We start from the raw sequence: 23,648 nt of genomic DNA, 5'->3' as shown, positions 1-23,648 counted from the left end.
ACTTGTCTTGAATATCACTCGCTAGCTGTTTCCAGTCTTCATTTGTAAGGGGATCATGCTCCCCACCCCACCATGCTAGTGAGCGGCACCATCACAGAGGTAATGATGGAGAATCATTCCACATAGCAAGTAGGAAGCTCCTGGAAGATGGGGAAATGGCTCCTCTCCTGCAGCCCAACACATATGAAGGGCTCAGTCATTACTAAGTTGCTTTCCAGGGAACGTTCCAGGTTGTCATCTTACCCCCCCCTCCCCCAAACCCGCCACCAGTGCACTCCAGATAGCTAACTCTGACGGTCATTTTGTGGACAGTCCCTTGGGACCTCATGTCTTTGGAGGCCTCCAGCCTTTGGTCCCCTGCTGGTGTGGTGTGGTGGGCACCTGCTCCTCTTCCTGGGAAATGCAGGTGACCTCACAGTAGAGCCAGGAGCAGGTCGTACACCTGAGAAAAGTCCCAGCAGGTGAGGACAGCCTCTACGGCTCAACCTTTGTACAGAGACGTTGTCCTCCCACCTTAAACCACCGGCTCCCTCCTCCCCCAGTCCCCGCACAGCACACAGCAGGAACACCCTGAGCTGATCAATACTGCATTCACTTCACACAAAATAATACCCTAACCCTGCAAGAAAAGGTGCTGTAACAAAGAAATCGTTTGTCGGGCCTTGACAGCACCTCTTTCCCACCTAAAACCATAATCCAGCTCCTATTCAACCTCCGGCTCCCCATCTCAGCAATCAATAATAATACATTCTCCCTCAAACTGTTGTTATTTTTAACTTCTATGTCTCCTCTGTTGACTTCAAAGGGCAGCACCCAGCATCTGAGCGCCAGCTACAAGGTCATGTGGTCAGTGAATTGTAGGACAAGGAATCGGTTTTTGTACACATCCTTCCAACCACCAAACCACGAGGTCTTTGTTAAGGTCAAAATTATCATGAAACATTATTGACCCAGTACACAATGAACTCGGGGCGGCAGCTGTTGCAAACACCAGCCACAACTTAAAAGAATAAAAAATAAAAAGATAAGGAACCATTTGTTCTACTCACTGTTCACGTAAACATTAAATGTCACGGAAGAATTGACATCAGAATTGGACACATGAAATGTGTAAGTGCCTCCTTCAGTCCCTTTTAATCTGGTTAGATGAAGTTCACTTACGTATCTACAAAAAAAGAACAACCCATCAGTCACCTGTGGATCACCTACCTCGAAGTGTGTGGCTTTTTCACAGTTTCCATCTGGAAATCCATGCCCATTTTGGAAAAATACGTCCCATGTGATTCAGTATTAACAAATGCAAACACACACCAATATTTCATTGAGACAAATGCCTGGTATGTGAGAACAGGGTGGGGAAAGGCTTTCTCGCCACAAGGCAACCTCACCCTCGTCCCGTGCTGTCCTTATGCCCAGCACCCTTCCCCGCCCTGGTCCTCCGTTCAGCCCCCTTCTCACCAGGGTCCTGAACTCACCTGCCTGGCCAGACCCCAGACTGGCAGGCCTCTTCACCAAGGTGTCTCAAAGCAGACACTTCAGGGCCATGCAGCAAGGTCAATACCATGGCCCTCGCCTTCATTCTGACAACACCAGCATCTCCTGGTTCTCCTCCCACCCCTGCTGTTTCTTCCAAGTGGCCCCTGGAGCATGTGCTACCGGGGCTTCTGTCTTACACCAAGGTTATCACAAGTGGCTGTGTTCAGCACAACCATCAGGGAATTAGTGACATAGGCTCCAGGGTAGACGGAACTCTCTGGGTGGCCCTAGGCCCCCACGGGCCACAAGCAACTCTGCACGTGGGTGGCTTGTTCCTGTCACGCTGCATACACTCCCAGGGCATTCACGCTCCTCTGAGCTACTTACTGTCGCTTACAACTTTCAAATCCTGATCGCTAGTCCAGACCTCCCGGTCCTACGCTTCTTTCCTCTCCAGACCTGTGTTCATGGCCCCCAGTGCAAAGCGCCCCTAGGACGGGACTGCAGCTCACCCGCATCCTTTTTACCTCCTTTCCCCTCCCTACCCTACTTCCCCAACTCTCTGCCGGGTCTCTCTCTTCTTAATGAAGCCCGTCCCTGTGCATCCCACTCTCAGGAGCTGCATCCAGGGAACCCGACCTACGAAACATTCTACCTGAGTATCTCCACTCAAGATCCCACAGGCAAGTTTGAATTCAACAAACCCCTATATCAGTTCACTGGATTTGCCCCTCTCCCTCCCCCTGGAATGCTATCGCCTCTTATCATCCAACCCGGCTGCCCCAGCCAGACTCCCCTCTCTCTTCCCTGCCCCTTCAGTCACCGAGTCCTTTAAGGAGGAAGCCTGGACACCCACCAGTCCATCTTCCTCCCGATCCACCCTCCAACCCTTAGACCTTGGTCCAGGACAGTATCCTCTCTCACCCACATTCTTACAATAGCCAAGAGCTCCCAACCAGGGGAAAAAAACACCAATTCTAACTAGGCACCGACCTCTTACAAACCACCGGCTCTTGATGAGATTACTTAACTCGTCAAAGTCTCAAATTTCTCTTCTATAGAAAGAAGGGAAGTAAGCGTGCCTCCTCATAGCATTTGTGAGGACTAAAATTATTGAGTTAATGTACATAAGGGAATGAGAACAGCGTATGGCCAGAAATAAGCACATAAAACTTATCTGAGAATCGAATGAGAAGTCTGATGTAAAAGAAACGGGTTCATTGCCTGACCCAAAGATGCTTAACGATTCTTAAGTTTCCTTCTAGCTTTAAAAATGTAACTAAAGGCACTAACATGCCTCTTTCTCTGAAAAGAATTATTTAATGTGGCCCTAGTATATGCTATTGACTGCTCTGAACTATTCCCAGAACTCCAGGACAGGACTGTCCTCTAATTCACAGATGAGACAACTGAGGCATGGACTCTTCTGGGTGCTTGAAACACATGGCAAAATGAAGGGATGAAGACTCGGGGAGCAGCCCCAAACTTCCTTCCGTACCAGGTGTTTTCTCATACACTGATGGTTACAGAAACAGGATGAGGTAGTAGTTAAGAATCCACCTACACTGCAGGAGATGGGGTTTCAATCCCTGGGTCAGGAAGATCCCCTGGAGAAGGGTATGGCAACCCACTCCATTATTCTTGCCTGGGAAATCCCATGGCCAGAGGAACCTGGCGGGGCTACAAGCCCATGGGGTCAAAACAAAGTCAGACATGAGTTAGTGGCCAAACAACAAGAAGAGAAGGGGAAAGGTGTAACTGCGTGATTGCCAGGAGAAGGCCCCTTTCTTACCTGATGTTACTTTCATTCTCAGACTTGGGATAATGGTCCCACTTATCAGTGGAGGTTCTGTTCATATATATCCACTGTCGGTGTTCAGGTTTGGGATATGCCTCATACTCAACAACCAGATCCACGTTCTCTCCATCATTTACAAATACTGTTGTGTTCATCATAGGGAAGATATTAATGAATCCTTTATCTAACCACAGCAGAATGAAACAGAAAGGAACTGTTATCTGCAAAAATCTTAACAAATAACACAGCTTCATTTTTGGATTATAAAGGTACTGGACTGATTTCCAGTGTTAACTGGTAGTGCCAAGTAAGCTGGTAAAGAATCTGCCTGCAATGCAGGAGACCCTGGTTCAATTCCTGGATTGGAAAGATCCCCTAGGGAAGGCATAGGCTACCCACTCCAGTATTCTTGGACTTCCCCGGTGGCTCAGATGCTAAAGAATCTGCCGGCAATGCAGGAGACCTGGGTTCGATCCCTGAGTTGGGAAGATCCCCTGGAGAAATAAATGGCAACCCGTTCCAGTATTCTTGCCTGGAGAATCCCATGGACAGAGTAGTCCATGGGATCACAGCGTTGGATAAGACTGAAGCGACCTAGCATACACTTAACACGCCAAGTAAGAATTTTAACCAGTCATTTTACATTTTGTTTTGCTCTTGGAGAATTACAGTCATAAATGAGAAAGGACACACATTGGAAATGTTTATTCTCTTATTTTTATCTCTTTAGCAACTCTGTTAAAGATCTATCACCATTGGATAAGTCTTTTAGAACTACCAGTCCTGATGCATATTATGCTAAAAATTATTTGGACTAAATAGCCCATTCCTAGACCCAGTATAACTGTATATGTGACAAGAAGATGTCATAAATCAAGGAGGGGAAGATAGCCCCAATGTTCAATAAAAATATTGCAAGAATGTAATTTAGTATTTAAAGAAAACTAAACTTAAAAATTTATCTTTTTATATCATACATCACAGATGATTCAGAACAGCATTTTAACAGTTAAGCCATATTTTTAACTAAACAACAAAATTGACTTCTATTAAACTTTGACCAAGCTGGGGGTGGGGGCAGCTTTCCAGGCTTTTTAGAAGCAATCAAAGAAATAAAACTTATAAAAGACAAATCTGAATATATAAACATTTTCAAATGTCTATATATAGAAAAATTAATTAAGGTATTAGGACAAAGAAGATATGAAAATACAGAAGGAAAAATAAACTAGTAATTTAAATAGGGGATCCCTTTTCACATTTATTAAAAATAGCAAAACTTCAATAGAGCTGTTAAAAATAATCTATATCCTTTCTATAGAAAACTAGCAAAGCTAATTTGAAATAAACTTAATAATTTTGCAAGTGTAATTAAAATAGCATGCTGAATTACACATTGTAATTTGGCACAACTCCTTTAGAAAGCATTTTAAAAATTATCTATTTTTCAATTTAATCCAGAGAACTCTTCTTAGTGAGGTAGATACCTACATGCAAAAAAGAAGTGCTATTTATCCTAGTCATAATAATCTTAAAAATGAGAAAAGGGAGAACTGGTTAAGTAAATAAAACATTCCTTAGAAATGGTTATGTAATAATACAATGAAGAGCTTGAAAAAGACCATAATAAAATAATTGCCAATATTATATTTATAACCTTCTTTTATGGAATGTTTACTTTGTGTCAAGAACTGCCTTAAGTTCTTTAGTGTATTTTATTTACTAATTATGACAAATATTTAATCTTACAGCAATACTGAAAGAGAACCTTCAGTTCAGTTCAGTCGCTCAGTCGTGTCCGACTCTTTGAGACCCCATCAATCACAGCACGCCAGGCCTCCCTGTCCATCACAAACTCCTGGAGTTCACTCAAACTCATGTCCATCAAGTCGGTGATGCCATTCAACTATCTCATCCTCTGTCGTCCCCTTCTCCTCCTGCCCCCAATCCCTCCCAGCATCAGGGTCTTGTCCAGTGAGTCAACTCTTCGCATGAGGTGGCCAAAGTATTGGAGTTTCAGCTTCAGCATCAGTCCTTCCAATGAACACCCAGGACTGATCTCCTTTAGGATGGACTGGTTGGATCTCCTTGCAGTCCAAGGGACTCTCAAGAGTCTTCTCCAACACCATAGTTCAAAAGCATCCATTTTTCGGTGCTCAGCTTTCTTCACAGTCCAACTCTCACATCCATACATGACCACTGGAAAAACCATAGCCTTGACTAGACAGACCTTTGTTGGCAAAGTAATGTCTCTGCTTTTTAATATGCTATCTAGGTTGGTCATAACTTTCCTTCCAAAGAGGAAGCATCTTTTAATTTCATGGCTGCAGTCACCATCTACAATGATTTTGGAGCCCCAAAAAATAAAGTCTGACACTGTTTCCAGTGTTTCCCCATCTATTTCCCATGAAGTGATGGGACCGGATGCCATGATCTTAGTTTCCTGAATGTTGAGCTTTAAGCCAACTTTTTCAGTCTCCTCTTCCACTTTCATCAAGAGGCTTTTTAGTTCCTCTTCACTTTCTGCCATAAGGGTGGTGTCATCTGCATATAATCTTACAACCCCTAATTTATAGATGAGGAAAGAAACCACGTCCTGGAAAGCCATATAGCTGGCTACCCAAAGGCAGAGCCTAACCGTGAATACACACAGTGAGAGGCCAAGGCTGGCTCCTTACTGTAGCATACCCTAGAGTCTCCACATACTTTAAATGAGAAAGAGAGAGAACCTAAGGTTATATGTATAATTAAAGTCCTGTTGCATACACAAATATAAACCATATACCAAACCCTAAAAATGGTTATAGCAAGTCAGTGGAATTATGAAGGAGTTTTAATCTTATTGTTTTATTTCTTTTTCAAAATTGAAGATGGAGTTATAACATTTAAGACTGTCATTCACTATCTATGGTACTATTTAGTTAAATATATTTACACCCCAGGCTTCCCTAGTATCTCTGTTGGTTAAGAATCCACCTGCAATGCAGGAGACACAGGTTTAACCCTTGGGTGGGGAAGATCCCTTAGAGAAGGAAACGGCAACCCACTCCAGTGTTCTTGCCTGGAAAACCCCATGGACAGAGTAACTTGGTGGGCTACAGTCCATGAGGTCGCAGAAGTTGGACACGACGTACGGACTAAACCACTACCACCTACTGAGTAGCTGGCCTCCTGAGAGCATCTAACATGCAACTGATACCCCACATGAGGTTGCCATTAGAATATTTACTGTTTCGTTTCCTACAGATTCAGAATAAAAAAAAAAAAAAAAATGAAGTCCAACTGTCCTTTGTATCAATAAAAAAACATTTTTCAGGTGAAATTTTAAAAAACATCCAAACGAAATCAAGTTGGAAACCACCAGCTTGTTCTAATACCTGAATCATAAATGGTGCCCCTCTGTCATTCTTTAAGCTAATTTAAGTTAGTTTTGAGGAAATGTTTTATCTGAAAGCTACATTAAATTTTCAGGTACTCAAGGTCATAAATTCAAAGATAAAACACAATGCAAAATATAGAAACATTACAGGCGATATTATTTGCACTGATTTCTGTCACAATCATCATGAAATACTAGTTCGTCTGTAGTTTTCTATAGTCTAGTTTGGTCAATATGGTTTTATGTTCTATGTAATAGAACAGAGTTTCAAATTCATGAAGTGTAAGAATTATTAGAATCAAAAAATCCTACCTGGCTTGTTATAAAGTATGATTTAAGAAACTGATGAGACATTAACCGTTAAGTGCAAACACTACACCAGGCACATGTATAAAATCTGTTGCCTTTCTCCCTTCTACAGCCTTGGGAGTTAGAGGGTGTGTGTCTTGTAAGAGAAAATATGGGCAGAGTTAAAGTGGGGGGCATTTGAAAGTTAAGTGGTAGAGCCCCAACTCAAAACCAGGTAGGGGTCATCCTAAAGTCTTGTGCGGCACACCACTCCACTCTGTCCAAATTCTACTCCCAGCCCCTAAAGATCCCTTTTCTCTGTCTCTTCCTGCTCTTGTCCCATCCCAACCCTCTCCCGAAACAATACAGATTCAGATTACATGATCCCAAGTGTTTCCAGTTATACAGTTATATTCTTGGAAATTGATGAGTGGATTTAAAAAATCTGATTACATACAACAATATACTCAAAACATCCTTACTAATTGCTTTCTGGAGCTGAAGCTGATCTATCAGCATGCTCCCTAATCAACTTAGCAAATTAGCACTTATGGAGTTTAATATTTTAAAAGCATAGCCTTTTATTCAAATTAATAAATGGTTCACAGTCATGTTTAGGGACAGAATAGTACCCTCTCTTGGGACTAGCTCTGTAATTGCAAACAAAGCGTCTTTTTCACGTTCATTTTGGTGAGACACTTTCCATTACAACATGGGCAGAAACACCAAACTCATATGAGATAATTGTGGGATAAATCATAAACCTCTAACACTGCTACATAAATTATTGAAGAAATATGGGGGGAAAGAGAGAAATGAAAACAAATATCATGTAATTTTATTATTGGTGAAATTATGATGAAGAATTTCACCACCCTACAAGTATTTAATCAAAATCAAGCAATGAGAATGTGGTGGCATCCAAAAAAAACACAAAAAAACAAAGCAAAAAAAACCAGATTAAATGCAAACAATACTGAGAGCCCAAAAAGTGTAAAAAAAAATTTTTTTTAATTACTATACTTTCCAGTAACTCAAAAACATCACGTATTTTACCACAGTCTGCTCTCATTAAGTAGATGCTTGGGAAATAAGTATTTAGTCAGATTGCTAGAGCCCACTCCAGTGTTCTTGCCTGGAGAATCCCAGGGACGGGGGAGACTGGTGGGCTGCCGTCTATGGGGCCGCACAGAGTCGGACACGACTGAAGTGATTTAGCAGCAGCAGCAGATTGCTAGGTCAGGGAAAACTAAACCAGTTGTGTGTACCAGTTATGGCTCAGGTTAACATGTTTGTTCACGCTCTGCAGAAACAAAGAGCCATGGCCAGTGGGCTGCCTCCCTGAAGGTTTATGCGATAGCCTGTAGGGTCAGAGGACAGGGTAAGGTGAGGGGCATGCTGAGAAGGAAAAGTCAGTTCAGCCCTTTCTGCTGCCAAGTGACTAGAGCCCATGAACGGTAGAACAAAAAACCAGAAGGCTGAAGAACCTCACCAAAAGACCCGGAGAAAGCCATTCAGGACTAAGCATACGTCTTTCTCCAAAGAAAAAAGTCTCCATCCATTTCCAAACTCAGGTCATTCAGCAAGGAGTAAAATTTTGGGAAAAGCTCAACCTACATTTGTTGGGGTATGGGGGTTAAGCAGAGAATGACACATTCAAACACCTTCACAGCTTTTCACTTGCCTCTATTAAATGGGTAGAATTTGCTTTTATGCTCTGGTTGAAAGATCTTTTTTTTTCATGTATTCATTCATTCATTCAGTGATACTAAAATCCGTAAGAATCTGTTCAACATTCCATTAATGTAAAAAGGAAACTATCAGATAATTTCTTCATTCACTATGCCAAGTAATTTACCCATTCCCAGAGATATTTACCTACTACTTCTAAGGTTGTTGTGACATTTGCCGATCCAAAAGTATTATTGGCGTAACACATGAAGACGCCAGAATCATTAACCCTTGCCGAGCTGATAGTCAACCTTTCCTGCCGGAGATAACTGAAGTCACCCTGATGCCAGCTATTCTTCTTCGTCTGTGCTTTAGTCTGCTGCTCTCAGAAGGGGAGGGCAAGAAAGAAATCAAAGATTACCATGCAATTTATATTCAGGATCTTTCCTAGATAAATTAAAAATAGCAGCAATTAACTTCTCCATATTAGCATTCATTATACACTACTTAAGTAAGAATAATAAAACATCATGACAAGTCTGTCATTGGAACACTTCATATTACAGGACTATATTGAAAGATAGTCATTATTAATGATTGGAAAAAAACATGAAAATTCATTTCTTAATAACCACAGCATACATAATTCCAAATTCTCTGCAGTGCTAAACATTTTTTTTTAACAGTGCCAAATTTTAAAAGCTAGTATATTAAGAAATACTAGAGGATACTGATATTTTAAAAGTCAGCATACCTGTATCCTATCAATATTTCCTGTTTTATAAACATATTTATGTCTTTTCTACATAATAGATAAATAGCAGTAATTGAAAAAATAAATTGAAAAAATAAATCCCAGTGATTGAAAACACATCACTACTAACAATCATGTTCTATTTTATTAACATTTATATTATTTTCATTAATAAAAATAAATTTACAATGTCTAAGATTAACTCGAAAATTCATCCTATTGTTCTTACCCAGCAGAATTTTGGCAACTATTAAAGAGCATTCAGAAGTACACAAGACATGTGAGAACCAAACCCCAAATTATTTACACATGAGCTGAAGAAAAAAGGCTGTGCATTTACTCTTGTGGTATCACCATCCTACTGTTAATATTTGTCTGCACGTAAGACAAGGAGAGAGTTCTTGTATGGAAACCTCATGGGGAGAAAACCATAATATAAACGACAACCATTCTCTGAAAAAATGAAAGGGAATAGCATAGAGTTTTCTGCATCTTCCAATTTTTTTTTAAATGAACGCATTCCTTTTACAATGGGGAGGGGTAGGTGGGAAGTGGGGAAACAACTAAAAAAAACCCAAAATAACAGTGGATATTGACATGGAACAAGATCAAGGGAGACCCCTGTACAGGCTATGGTGGACTATTAGCATTAGACCATTCTGACAGTACTGTGAGTGAGAACAATCCTGCTGGAAAGCAACTCGGAAGCACGTTCAGAGCCCTGATCAACTCCAGCAGATTTATCTCCAAGAAACAACTCAACAGGAAACAAAAGCTCCAAGATATTTGCTGAAGAGAAAAACTGCACATGACCTAATGTGTACCAGGTATCAAAAAGACTTTGCATACATGAAAATTAAAAATGCTTATTTTATGTAAAAAGTGTAAAATGAGTATACCTTAAGACAGTAACCATGTGTTCATACATATGCATGGGCACAGAGAGAAAAGAAACATGGAAAAAAATGTGGGCAATATAGCATTTATAAGGACTAACCACACGAGACTGTAAGCACTTGAAATGCAAACTGAAGGGTGTTTAAATATAAAATATGTCCCAGACTTTAAAGACTTAATATGAAAGAAAGTAGTGTAAAATAGCCCATTAATAATTTTTATGTTAATTACATGATAAAATGTTTTGGATACATTGGACTAAATATATTAAAATTGATTTTACTTTGTTTTAGTGTCACGTGCCTACTAGAAAATTTTAAATTACACAGGAGGCTCACATTCTATTTTTACTGCACAGTGCTGCTAATGTACAGTGGCAGAATTATAGTTATTTCTCTTTTTTCTCATGTTATTATATTTTTAGAAATTTTTTTACACTAAAATAAGCACACATAAAAGCTGACTGCCAAAGCTGAATGTTTTGAAATAAAAAGAAGAGAAACCTGCTTGGTTAACTAACTGTGAGATCTTGGCCAAGTCAAGGATGCCACTATGGTCTGAGATTTTATTTCCAAAAATGAGTAAGAGAATAAAAGTCTTTCAAGGCCTTTCCAGTCTGGAGCACTGTGTCGATTTGAAGATACTCCTTTCTAAGAGATTCTTCTAATAATTGGCAGAAATCTGACATTTTTGCTGCCTAACAGCAATTGTTAAGAAGACACGAAGGGGAAATGACATTTTTCTTCGGCCTCTCCTAGTCCGTCATGTTACAGACTTCTCCTCTGTAAAGGCAGAGAGACGATGGACAGGTCACATACTATATTCTACATTTACCGATTCTTCCCTCTAGTTCCTGCAAAGAGCCCAGGAGTCCATTGTTAGGGAGCTAAACAGGACAATGAATGCACTGGTGCTGGAAGGAATAGTTTGTCGATAATTGACAAAATATCAACATCCAAACCTGAAGGCCATGATTTAGGATACTGTCGAAGATCACGATTAAAAGCAGTAAAAATATGAGAATGTATAAGCCTTAGAAAAGCTAACCAAGATTTACAGTGTTGAATAAACTCCAAGATTCTCTTACATTTTAAAACAAACAATTGCAAAAACTTTCCAACACTCAATTCACCCTAAATTTCATTGTGAGTTAAACTTATTCTAAATGATTCAAATCAAATTCCACAGATTTTTAAAATAATTTGATAGTGCTATAATAGCACCAAGTATTCCAAATTAAGCCAAAGGATGTCAGTAAAAGATTCATGGATGAACTCTGGCATTTAGCCATGAGCCCCATCTGCAAGTCACACGTTACATAGTGTTTGCACGTGATTTGGTTTTCCTTAACCCTTGGAGGTACGCACTGGGATTTCCCCAAAGAGCTCCCAACACTGCAGTCTTATCTACCAGTGCCAGTGGATTAATTGGGAATGGCAAGCAGGGCTCCTGGGAAAAAATGGTTCAGAACAAAACTGCCTGGGGCAATTTATTTCCCATCTCAGAAAGGCTAATTTTCAAGTTATACAGAGGCTCAGCTATACACACAGTCTAAATTGTTCTCTCATCTGAAATCAAGGATCATAGAAAGGCAATTAATATGGGATTGTGTTCTGTAAGGTTAGTCAAAAACCCATATGTAAGCTATTGGTTTTATTAGGTTATATGATATGAAAACTAGGACTTCTTTCTCTGAGACATTGGTTCCATTCTCCTAGTCAATGGCAGACTTCACTTAGCAAGGTATCATCCATCACAGGTCTGCGGGAACACCATCATAAGGCTTTGCATTATGTTAATCGCCATGGTTACTTATTTAGCATAGGAGTCTCTAAACAGGCATAAAATTGCCAATTCAGAGCATGAGGAGGAAGAAGAGGAAGAGGAGGAGGAAAAGACAGTATTTTTTTCCTTCCAATGTAATACGTACCTGTGTACTGAAGAAAAACTACTATGATAGCAAATTAACTAGATGGCCAAGACTATGCAAACAGAAATTATTGAAAACTCAGTCGATGGGAATCTTAAAAGCAAAATACTAGGGAAACGAGACATTTCAAAGACTTTGCTATTAGTGTGAGTGAATTCAGAGGGAAAAAACCCTTCAAATATAACTAGCCAAAATTTATTAAGATATGCCTAACACAGTATCTGACATATAGCAGACATTCAATATGCATTTGTCAAATGAATGATAACCTAAACATGTCCAAATGCTTCAGATTGAAGATAACCACTTTATTAATAGCGACTAAAACAAATAGAAAACCATTAGCAACCTGATCTCAGGTAAGCAGTCTCAAAGGAGGAAATCAGACCCATACACAAAGAAACCCATCTCTCAAATGGACAGGCCTTTCCATGGGGGAGGGAAGGGCTTCCTGGTTAATATCTGAGATCACATTTCTTAATATGGAAGGGGAAAATGGCAACTTTTCTGGCCTGAATAGTTTCCATAATAGCTTTATAAAAATCAAGATAGCTATTCACTGAACTGTTAATTTTCTAAAAAATTTTCCCCACTAAAGTCATTCAGAGAAACAGTATGGAGTAATAACAAGTCTAAAGTTTTTGACTTTCTCAAAATAAATTTACAAAATGACATTTCTTTGTTACTAGTAATGAACATACACGTCTGCATATGGTGCTATGAAACAGGGAAATACACATCTCAACACACTCCAGACAGCTCCACCTCTGACAGACACACCAGCTGAGCCATCCTCAGGATGATTAATAGACTCTCTCAGAATTTGAAAAAGAATGCATATATATGTACCATGCCATAGAGTAGAAACAAACACAACGTGGTAAATCAACTAGACTTCAATAAAATACATTTCTTAAAAAATAAAACTTCTTTAAAGAAAAGCCTTCAAACCTCCCACACAGCATGATACATTGAGGAAAATGGAGAAGACAGTCCACTCACCTGGCTGTTTTCCTTTATCCACATAGAGTCCACGGAGCTAGACACGTCTTTTATCAAGCATGTCACCGCAAACTCCTCTCCTTCCCGGAGAAGATAGCTGGGTTTGGACACAGACACAAGTGGAACAGCTTTGATGGCTGGAATAAAATGAAAAGCGGCCCTCAAACAACTGGTTGCACTGTAACTTAACATTTCAACTTACCACTTTCCCGAAGCCATGCCCAGCTCACTCTGTGGTCTTTTAAGTAAAATATAAAGTATGGCACTAACCAATCTGTATTACTTATGTACCTGAAGACATCAGGAGTTAAACTGTGCATCCCTCAAGTAAATTAATTAATATAGAGTGAAAAAGAGAGAATGTCTACTTTGAGATGGTAATAATTCTGAACAAAGCTAGGCAGAAACCCTAGCATAGTGAAGCTGCCTTCACCTTTACTTCACTTGATGGTTTCATGAGGATGTGACCAACAACTAGTTATATCCTTTTAACCAAACAGGCAACTTTCCCAGGTACTATAAAATTAGTATCTTGATTATTTCTTAAAATCACAGGTTTTAAATAATCAAACTTTCCTCAATTCCAAAGAGAACCCTTTTCAAAAGCCTTAACGATAACTATTCAATAGCTAAATGCCCACTGGTGTTGAGTTAGATGTTCTCTGAAATACAAAATTCTAGGTATCCTCCAGCTACCAAAATATTCTACCTCATGTTGCATTCATAACAAGGTCCATTGTCAGCTGGTACTTTCCTTCTCAGATTGTGAACTAAGAAGGCATTAAAATTAAATATTTAAGGATGAAGTCAATTCACAGATCAACAGTAAATCAAGGAGTGAATAATCTATATGCTAATCTTTTCAAACAGTGTAAAGCCTCCCAATAAGTTTTCCTTGAAAGGAACACTGTGCATTTACTAAACTTTGGGATGTCCTTATGTCAGTAGGTTTAATGATTGTCCTCAGAACCATCTAATTGCTCTTCCCTGGTAAACCCACCCAGCTGGTGGCGGGTCTTGTGCCAGTCACGTGGTATGAGGACTGTGAAATAAAGAATTTACAAGCAGCTGGCATTATTTTGAGGCCGGGAGAACCGATCAGAGCAGCTGCCTGAGTGATCAACATACTAATACTAAGATGGACAGCGAGAAGAGAAGTCTTTTAAATCAATGGATGTTCTAACACCCAGCCAAAAGCAAACAAGGGCCATACCTGCCCGCACTTTCAGGGTGAATTTCTTGGACAGCATGGACTTGCCCCTCTGATTCGCTGAGCAGTGCAGACAGAGCCGATGGTACTCACGCTTCACATTTCTGATTGTGATGCCTGCCTTGGGGTCGGCCACAAACGTCAAATCCTTGGGGAGTGGTTTCCCCTCACACCCCGTGAGAGAGTAATTGGTCACCTCGGGGTCTGTCAGGGGACAGCGGACCAGCGTGTCGTTTTCTTCTTTCCCATACAAGGGAAGGTCAATCAGGAAAAGCTTCTCAGGGTCTACAGCATAACCGACAATCAGTATTTCAAACGGCATGTTTTTAAAATGACAATGAAAACATTTTATAAAGATCTAAGATGTTGCCTTTCGGGAGGACTTCCCTTGTAATCCTGAAGTCAAATACTTCCACTGCAGGGGGCACAGGTTTGATCCCTGGTTAGGGAATTAAGATCCCGCATGCCATGTGGCTTGGCTAAAAAATTAAAAAATAAATAAAATGTTCTCTCTCACAGCAAAAATCCCCAGCAGCCCAAATGACTGCTGACTTTATTCTTTGCAAATGAAAAGTAGAATTTATCTGAACTATACTAATAAGGAAAAGGTAACACTTAAACCATGTCAGGCACATCTACCTTTCTCATTTAATCCTCAAAACACCTATAATGTGATGGGCGGTATCATTATCACCATTTTATAGATAAACCAAAGTCTCAAAACTAGAAACTCTCCTTAAGTGATGTGACCCAGAAATGGCTAGAAAGAACTCAAACCCAGGTCTGACTGATACCACAATCTGAGCTCTTAAAACTCTGGGAATATTTTACTATAATATGTATAAATATAAATATTATAAAAATTTTATTTTTATTTTAGATTTTATTTTTAAATTATAAATTTATAAATATAAATATTTATACATATAAATGTTTCGTTATAATATTTATGAATATAAATATTTGTAATATTATTATATTATTTTCTTTTTTCCTAAAACAGATAACACTGCAAAGAACACAGGCCAAGAATAGGCAGCCTGATGACATCTAGTAGTGTGGGGGAAAGTGTTCTCCACTAACCCGAGTGACCTTCTTTCTGGAATTCACAGTCTCCAGGATCCTCCAGCTTCTGAAAAGAATCTAGAAAACTATCAGGGGGCCATACAGTACAAACAACATGTGGTCCGTGCTCTATTCATATTCCTTGAAAGATATGCATACATAGAACTTCTGGAAATCAAATAAAGTGCTATGCACAAGGGGAGCGTATGAGGTTCAGCAATGCTGTGGCAAATACATGACTGTCCAAACCCAGGACACTTGGAAGTGAAAGAGGTGCAATCAGTCATTGTGCTGGGATACCTGGCACGGGCTGGGAAAGCCTCAGGCCGACTGGAGCCTCTACACAAACCTCATTCTGTGCCCACAGTATGCTGCCACCTCTATGCTGTGTAGTGATCATACCAACACACGGTTGGGCCAACAGATGACACTTAAAACGTTTTCTCATCTTTGGGCCACACTGCAGCATGCGAGATCTCAGTTCTCCAACCTGGGATCAAACCCGTGCCCCCTAGAGTGGAAGTGTGGAATATTAACCACTGGATCACCAGGGAAGTCCCTAAAATGTTTTTTAAATGTCCTTTCCACATGCAAATTGAGTGCTCCACAAAAATCAATGACATAATTGAAATCTACTTTTCATATAATTTTGACCAATTTTCAAAGAGTTTTCTTAAATGAATTATGCACCTCCCAGCCTAACTAATTTATTCTGCAAATAAATTATCTCATAATGGCTGAAATATGGTTTGAGGCTATAGTTGGTTATTTTCCCACTTACTCTTTCTCAGTCACTTGAGCTATAGTTCCCACAATGCCCTGAATTCCTTCACTGCCATAAGACAAACTATATAGGCATCTAAACATCTTAAACTGGTAATAATTAAATATAGTTCTAAGTTATTGAGGGTGACTTCCCCTATAAAGAAAACCTGAGCACTCTGTGAGACTGATTTAGCTAATGCAGCAGTTTCCCTATTTATTCAGACGTCTACCCATCCTATTAATAAGCAGAATGACACTTCATTACCACCTGGAAATTACAGAGTACCTTCTTGAATGTCAAAGAATAGAACACGGGCGGCTCAACAATTATGAAACATACCCAGAGGCTAGCTGTGGCTTGTGAACGTGTATTTCTTTTCAGCTATCCACCCAGGAAAGAGTAAAAGATAAACTAAAGAGAAGCAGTTTCAGTTTCATGGCAACCTTCTTCATAGTGAACAGGAGAGTCAATTTTACTAACCTTCCATAGAGCTAGAATGTGCACTAATTCTGTCTCCCTGAAAACAATTATATAAGGAACACAGAGCAGGTGATCTTATCCAAGTGTTGCTGTGAAGAACAGTGACTTCAGAGGTTGTTCAGATCCACAATCTAGGACAAATTTATTGGATCTTCTTCCACAATATCACAGATGAGGTTGCAGTGACAACCTCAGGCCAGGTACAAACCCAGGACGAGAACTGAAACTATTTCCCCTCCTATAACTTTGTTATGTCTCTTAAGCTTTAAGTATTCTAGTTTTCACACCAACAACAAGACCCCTCCCCTAGGCCTTCCCCTGGCCATGCCAGGAAACCTCCTTCTGACAAGGTTATTAAAAGCACAAACACAGATGAATCACTGCATTCATCACAGGAAATGAGGTACAGAAATCCAACCATCACATTTTCCTTTTGTTTCTCAGAGGTCACAATTTTCTAAATGAATGAACCGACTACCATTAAGAACTCAGGAAGGACAGAGGGTGCTTAACCAACGGAATTGTTTCTGGAATTTACTCTCTAAAAGTGGGTCAATTCATTTGAAGCTTTGGTCTGTTTGGGGCCTTTGGAGGCCTTCAGTTCCCTGAAGTGTTTTTACTAAGTGGGAATATCTGGGATCTCAAGGCATTAAAATGCTGTCTTCCCAAAGGGCCTAATTTATTCTCAGGTTTACTCACACCACCAGGACAAATGGGCTAAACCATATTGCAATCTCATTAGGAAGAGCATCACAGCCTTACAAGACCTTCAGCTGGAGTCATACCCGAAGCCACTGTGTATCAGAAGGTGGGAGAAAACTAACCAAGAAAATTGTGTTTTATGCTTTCTAGACCCAGCCAGTAATATTTTATCCATGACTCAGCCATCTATATGTCATCCTTAATTAAGGACAGGATATAAAGTTCTCTAAGCATAGCAAAGAAAGCTGAGCATTTACCTCTAACAAACACATAAATGGAACTGCTCAAGCCGGCTTTATTGGTGCACGTGTAATTGCCTGTATTTGTGGCCTCTGCTTTCTCGGTGATCCATTCCGGGTTTGTTTTCTCACTCAGTTGACCCAGGATCTCAAAAGTCCACTTGACAAATCCCGGATCAGTGCATAACAGCCTAATTTCGTCGCCAACACTGACAATTAACTCTGATTTTGCTGGATGGATAGATGGTAGAGACAGTTCCCCTGGACTCACAGATGGTTGAGACGAGCCTGCCAAGAAAAACGAAAATCGTGTTGAACATGATCTTTTTCTTGGGCGAAATAAAGCACTTCTTCCAATATTGATTTCCATCTTCTGTGTACTCGACAATAAAAATAGGACAAAGCTGCCCAGCTATTTATGGTGAGAGAGTTCTGTTTAAAGTTTCTAAAGTTCATCTAGAAAATTAAGTTATTTTCGGCAACTTTCATTTAATCCTGAGGGTCACGCTTGGTATGCAAGCCAAGACTTGCTGGATGCCATGGCATTCTCTGGGTTAAATACACAACAGGGTCAAGCTTCCGCTCTGAATATGGGCCACTGCAATAACACTGACATGCTGACACCCAGTCTAGAAACAACAAAAACAAAACCTCACACGATTAAACAGCACAACAAAAAACTACCGGCCCATCACTCTTTAGGCAAAACATACACGATCATGAGAGCTTGGCTTTTCTTACGGCTTTGTGAATTCAGTTATTCCTATGCAGTTCTCTTTATTCGGTGATGGTCATTAAAAAAAAAGATCTTTGTGTTTCAAATGATAAGGCAGAAAATGAAAATCTTATTTTAATGGTCAGATCATGAGATTTCATAGCCGATGTTGGGTTGCAGCCTGATCAACCTAATGCCTACAGAGATTTGCTACACAGCAAATTAAAGATACAAAACTAAAAGGAGTGTCTAAATAGCTCAGTTGGGAAAGTGTCAGACTAAAGATACAAAACTAGAGACTCTGAATATGAAACTGGAACCTTAGAAAATCACAGCAGCCAATCCATTCATTCACTTATGCACACAAGTGCATACACGCATCTGTTGCATGAAGGTAAGTATCTGTTCATTATTTACAAGCTGCAAAAGCACCCTGTTAGATGCTGGGAGAAAATCCACGTAGAGAGGACACACAGTCCTTACACTCCAGATCTTCAAGTACATAGTGTTCAATGCCAGAATAATGAAACACAGATACAAGACTTAGCTTCAGGCTACAGAGGAAGAAGTGGGCTGGACTTCCACAGTATCAGAAGAGGAGAAAGAGCAGACAGACAGGTATCATAGACAGACACCAGAGACACTGGTGCGCGGTGAGATACCTGAGATCAACTAGACTCCAGGAGATCAGTGAAAAGTTCTGCCCGCAGGTTGGCAGAAGCCACAGAGCTCACAGTTAAGGATTTAAGAGAAAGAGGGAGATGTGAGGCTGCCAGAGAAAGAGCACTCTAGCGGTGGCGATGCCATGAAAAACACAAGAGGTTGACTCACGTACGATCCGGGTGGGGGGGGGGGGGGCGTGGGCACCAGGATGACAGAGCTCCCTGGGGGGCTTTCAGTCACCTCTGCAGGATCATGGCGGGGGATGGTTCATGTGCCTTGGATTTGTGCCCCCCTCCACACGTACAAGGTCAGAGACAAGAACTGACGTGGGTTCTGAAGGAGCAGCAAAAGCCGCCCAAGCCAGTGGAGGAAGGGGCGGGTGGGAGGTAGGGGCGGCCAGAAGTTCAGGGCAGAGATGGAGATCTGGTGAGAAAGGGGCAGAGACAGGAGAAGCAGACACCTGCTCCCAGGTGCTACACCTGGACGATGTGAAATTCAGATGGAGAAAGAGCAGTACCTGTGAAGTTATAAGACAGGATCAAATAATCCAAGGAAACGGTTTTGTAGAAAAAAGAGGAACACAGTGAGTACTGCTCGCAGCGTTCTCCCAGCTCAGAGTGGGTAGGGAAGGGTCAAGACAGGTTTTTTTTAAATGGGACTATCAGAAAGGAAGGGGAGAGGCTAAAAAAGACAAGGGAAGCAACACATCAAAAGGCTCCCAAGAGAAGGTGGGCGGGTCCCAGGGCAGATGCTGAGCAAGATCAAAGGGAACGAACACAGGTCCCCAGATCTGGTTAGGAAGACACACAGGAAATCCAATTTCAGTTGAGTGGGAATTTCTGTTGGCTTCAAGGTTAAAGCCTGCAAGTGTAGACCTCTTCCTGGAGAGCTATGGCAGGAGAAAGCACAGAAATAGACCTGTAGTTAAAACTTTAGTAGTAGTTAAAAGGTTACAAGTTTTAAAAAAAAAAAAATTGGAGGCATGCTGACATCTGAAGATAGAAGAAACAGACTCCATGGAGAGGGACAGCCCAAAAGTGCTCTGTAGAAGGGTTGAAGTTGACCCCTGAAGGTGTGTATAAATCACCAGTCTCAGTTTAGTTAGCCAAACAAATATTTCATCTGGGTGCCTTCCAACCATGCCATCAATTATAGCCCCATGATGTCTCGCAAAGTACACCCCAGATCAGAAGATGCTGGGCAGCCTTGAGTCACAGAAGATTCAACAATAAGGTGAATTAGTCATCAAATATTACCGAGCACCAACATAAGAAAAGTGTGTGCCCCCAGACTGAAGCTCTAAATGGTGGAACCAGACTATGGAAATAAAGTGGTTGGGGTGATTTTTAGTCATACAGACTGTTAAATAATGAAAATGGGCACAGTGGTAAGTGAAGATGCTGGTTTTTCAAGTATCTCCTTTAAAAAGGAAGTACTTCCAATTTAATCCAAAAATTCTTAAGAATTTATACTGCAAATGTATTTCAATCTGGGCTTCCGTGGTGGCTCAGTGGTAAAGAACCCAGCTGCCAATGCAAGAGATGCGAGTTCAGTCCTTGGGTTGGGAAGATGTCCTAGAGAACGAAATAACCACCAGGTTCCTCTGTGCATGGGATTTCCCAGGCAAGAATACTGGAGTGCGCTGTAGTACTTCTTTCTTCAGTTAGTTATTATAGTGAAGCAGTAAGGCAGCCTAGGTAAGAACTTGACTTTTTTTCTTTTTGAGGTTTCTAATTTTTTTAAATTGAAGTATAGTTGATTTACAATTATGTGTTAATTTCTACTATAAACAAAGTGATTCAGTTTTATATATATATATATATATATATATATACACACACACACACATATTCTTTTTCATACACTTTTATTATGGTTTATCACAGAATACTGAATATAGCTCCCTGCACTATACAGTAGGACCTTGCTGTTTATCCATTCTGTATATAACAGTTTCCAGCTGATTTACTTCCCTCAGTACAATCACCTCTAGAGATAAGACTGTCTAGATTTGCATCTGCCAGGATGCAAGTGTGTGATCTTTAAGAAAGTTACCAAGCATCTCTACCTTGGTTTCCTCATCTGGAAAGTGGGGACAGTAACAGCACTTAATTCATAAAGCAGTTATGGAAAGCACTCAGAACTGTCCTCAGGCACACAGAAAACATATAATAAATACGAGACATGATTACTCTAAAAACAGTCTCATCTTCCCCTCCAATCAGTCCTGACTTACTCATTTCCTATGGAAGTAACTGGGCCCATCATTTCCCAGATTTCTGCCTGACTTCGCCCTCCTTGGCAATAAATCATACCAGTCTTTCCCCAGAGCCTCTGTCACACATCCCTGTATGCCTCTCCACTCCTGCTGCCCTGATCCCAGGCGTCATTTACAACGTCCAGAAAGAACATCCGTTCCTGAAAGATCTCCATGCTTCCCGCCTCCACTCACCCCACCCCCAAATCCTCCTGCCTCATAACCCTGAGATCCATCAGCCCAAAACACTTTTTCAACAGCCCCAACCCCAGCCTCAAAAACCCTAACAGAGGCAAGCAGCAGCTAACACTGACATCATGCACAGTTTACAAACCACTCTCATGGTGTTAATTTCTAGCTGTTTCCCTCTTGGACCCAACCTGCCTCTCCAATCCTTTTAGCCTAAGGATCAGCTCTTCATTCCATGCTACGCCCACCTCTCTGCCCATGCACCCAGGACATAACTACTCCACTAATTTGCCTCCTTATCATGAAAAAAAGCCCAGTCTTCATGGATATTGTTTGTTCTCTAACTATTCCAGGTCACGACCACCTCTTCCCACTAAACTCTCCAAAATCTTCAGCTCCATCACCCATTTGGCTTCTGATGCACAATAGTGGTCTACATCTAGATCTTACCTCTTCCTACTCTGGGGTATTAGGGCCCTCAGAACAAGGATCATAAATCGTACTCCCTCCCCAGCCCAGCACAGTTATACAAAAATTCCCTTCAATCACTGACCATATAAAAGATTGGTGGAAGGGCAGGTTCTGAAACACCTAGCCCCAGTAACAGATGTCAACAGTCTACTGACCTATTCTCCAAAGGAGGACAATGTCTATTCTGCTGCTCTACTAAGAAAAAGTAACGGCTTGATTCATCCATTAAAATTACTATAGATACCACCAAAAGAAAAGCTTCCAAATTTGAGATCACTAGCTTACACTTTACTTTTAGAGTTAAAAAAAATAAATTTTAAAAATAATTACCACCAGAGGCATTCAGGGTTTTCTTCTCAAAATAAAGTATAAGTTCAACCCTCAAACTTGAGCATATACTAGAGCGGGGCTGTGGATATTATTTATTCTCTTTTCTCCAAACAATCTTGAGTGTTGTTATAATGTTCTCTCTCTCTCACACACACACACACAAAGATTAGAGGTTCATGTTAAATATATATATATATATATATATATACATACACACACACATACACAAATATGCAGACATATATATACATACCTTTATATTAAAAGTCAATATCAATAAATTAGTCCAAGTGAGCTTTTAAACTGCTCTGGAATCATACACTTTGAAATGAATCTGTATATAGCAAGTTCTCAACAAACATTTGCTGAATGAGGTTTTATGTCAGGACCCTTTGCATTTGAAATGTACTCCCCTAATGATGTTTGACTAATAAAAACACTGAGTTATTTTCTGTTTCCTGAACATATGTTAATTAATGAGTCCCCCAAATATGACAGATGGCAAAACCCACCATTCTGAGGACCAACCAGTATAGTGAATGATGGCTGGGGGCTAGGAACTCCAGGATCTATTCAGAAAATACTCCAGGTATCCTGCTAAGTGCTGGACCTAGGAGACAGTCCCTGCTCTCAAAAAGCATAAATAAGAGAGGAAAAGGGCACTTATGAACAGTCAACAATGCAAGATTTTAATAGCAGTTCAAAACAAATACCAAGATAACCCCTGTAACCTCTTTGACCAGTATAAAATTCAACCACACCCAAAAGAATTGAAAGCAGGAATGCAAATACCAACATTCATAGCTGCATTATTCACAACAGCCAAAAGGTGGAAATGACCCAATTGTCCATCAACAGATGAACAGGTAAACACAACGTGGTGTATACACAAAACAGGAGTATTATTCAGCCACAAAAAGGAATGAAATTCTGACAAGCTGCAGCATGAACTTTGAAAACTTTATGTTAAGTGAAATGAGCCAGACACAAAAGGTTAAATATTGTATGATTCCTCATATATGAGGTACAGTAATAGGCAAACTCACAGAGACAGAAAAGAGTAGAGAGGTTGCCAAGGGCTAAAGAGAAGAAGGATTGGATAGTTATTCTTTTGATGGCTAGAGTTTCTGTTTGGGATGATTTTCTTTAGGACACGGTGATGGTGGCACGTCATTGTAAACACACTTTAATAGCACTGAATTAGACACTCCCAAATGGTACCTTTTATGTTATGTATATTTTGCCACAATTTTTTAAAAACTTAAAATCAGTAATTCTTAGATTTAAAATCAATAAATCAATAATAATTAAAATTGATCTAATTTAAAATCAAGGCCCAGGTGAAGCCTCAAACTTTCTCAGCCTC

The 23,648-nt window shown here is 40.3% G+C and overlaps 1 protein-coding gene across 5 annotated transcripts in view; it reads right to left on the bottom strand.

Annotated features, from left to right (window-relative positions):
• KIT (KIT proto-oncogene, receptor tyrosine kinase) overlaps positions 1 to 23,648 on the bottom strand; it is a 90,566-nt gene that overhangs the window by 29,228 nt on the left and 37,690 nt on the right. For 4 of the 5 annotated variants that reach the window (XM_043448033.1, XM_043448032.1, XM_043448035.1 and 1 more), the window contains exons 2-7: positions 17,676 to 17,945; positions 14,409 to 14,690; positions 13,196 to 13,332; positions 8,820 to 8,991; positions 3,269 to 3,458; positions 1,050 to 1,165 (exon numbers count right to left, since the gene is read on the bottom strand). In XM_043448033.1, coding sequence (XP_043303968.1) covers positions 1,050 to 1,165; positions 3,269 to 3,458; positions 8,820 to 8,991; positions 13,196 to 13,332; positions 14,409 to 14,690; positions 17,676 to 17,945 — 1,167 coding nt within the window. Of the gene's footprint in view, positions 1 to 1,049; positions 1,166 to 3,268; positions 3,459 to 8,819; positions 8,992 to 13,195; positions 13,333 to 14,408; positions 14,691 to 17,675; positions 18,028 to 23,648 lie in introns of those variants that run through there. The other variant, XM_043448036.1, reaches the window with a different exon arrangement.

The sequence above is a fragment of the Cervus canadensis genome, chromosome 26, assembly GCF_019320065.1.
Source record: "Cervus canadensis isolate Bull #8, Minnesota chromosome 26, ASM1932006v1, whole genome shotgun sequence".
Lineage (NCBI taxonomy): Eukaryota > Metazoa > Chordata > Mammalia > Artiodactyla > Cervidae > Cervus > Cervus canadensis.
The sequence above is the reverse complement of the archived record's forward strand: the minus strand, read 5'-3'. Positions and strand labels throughout refer to the sequence as shown.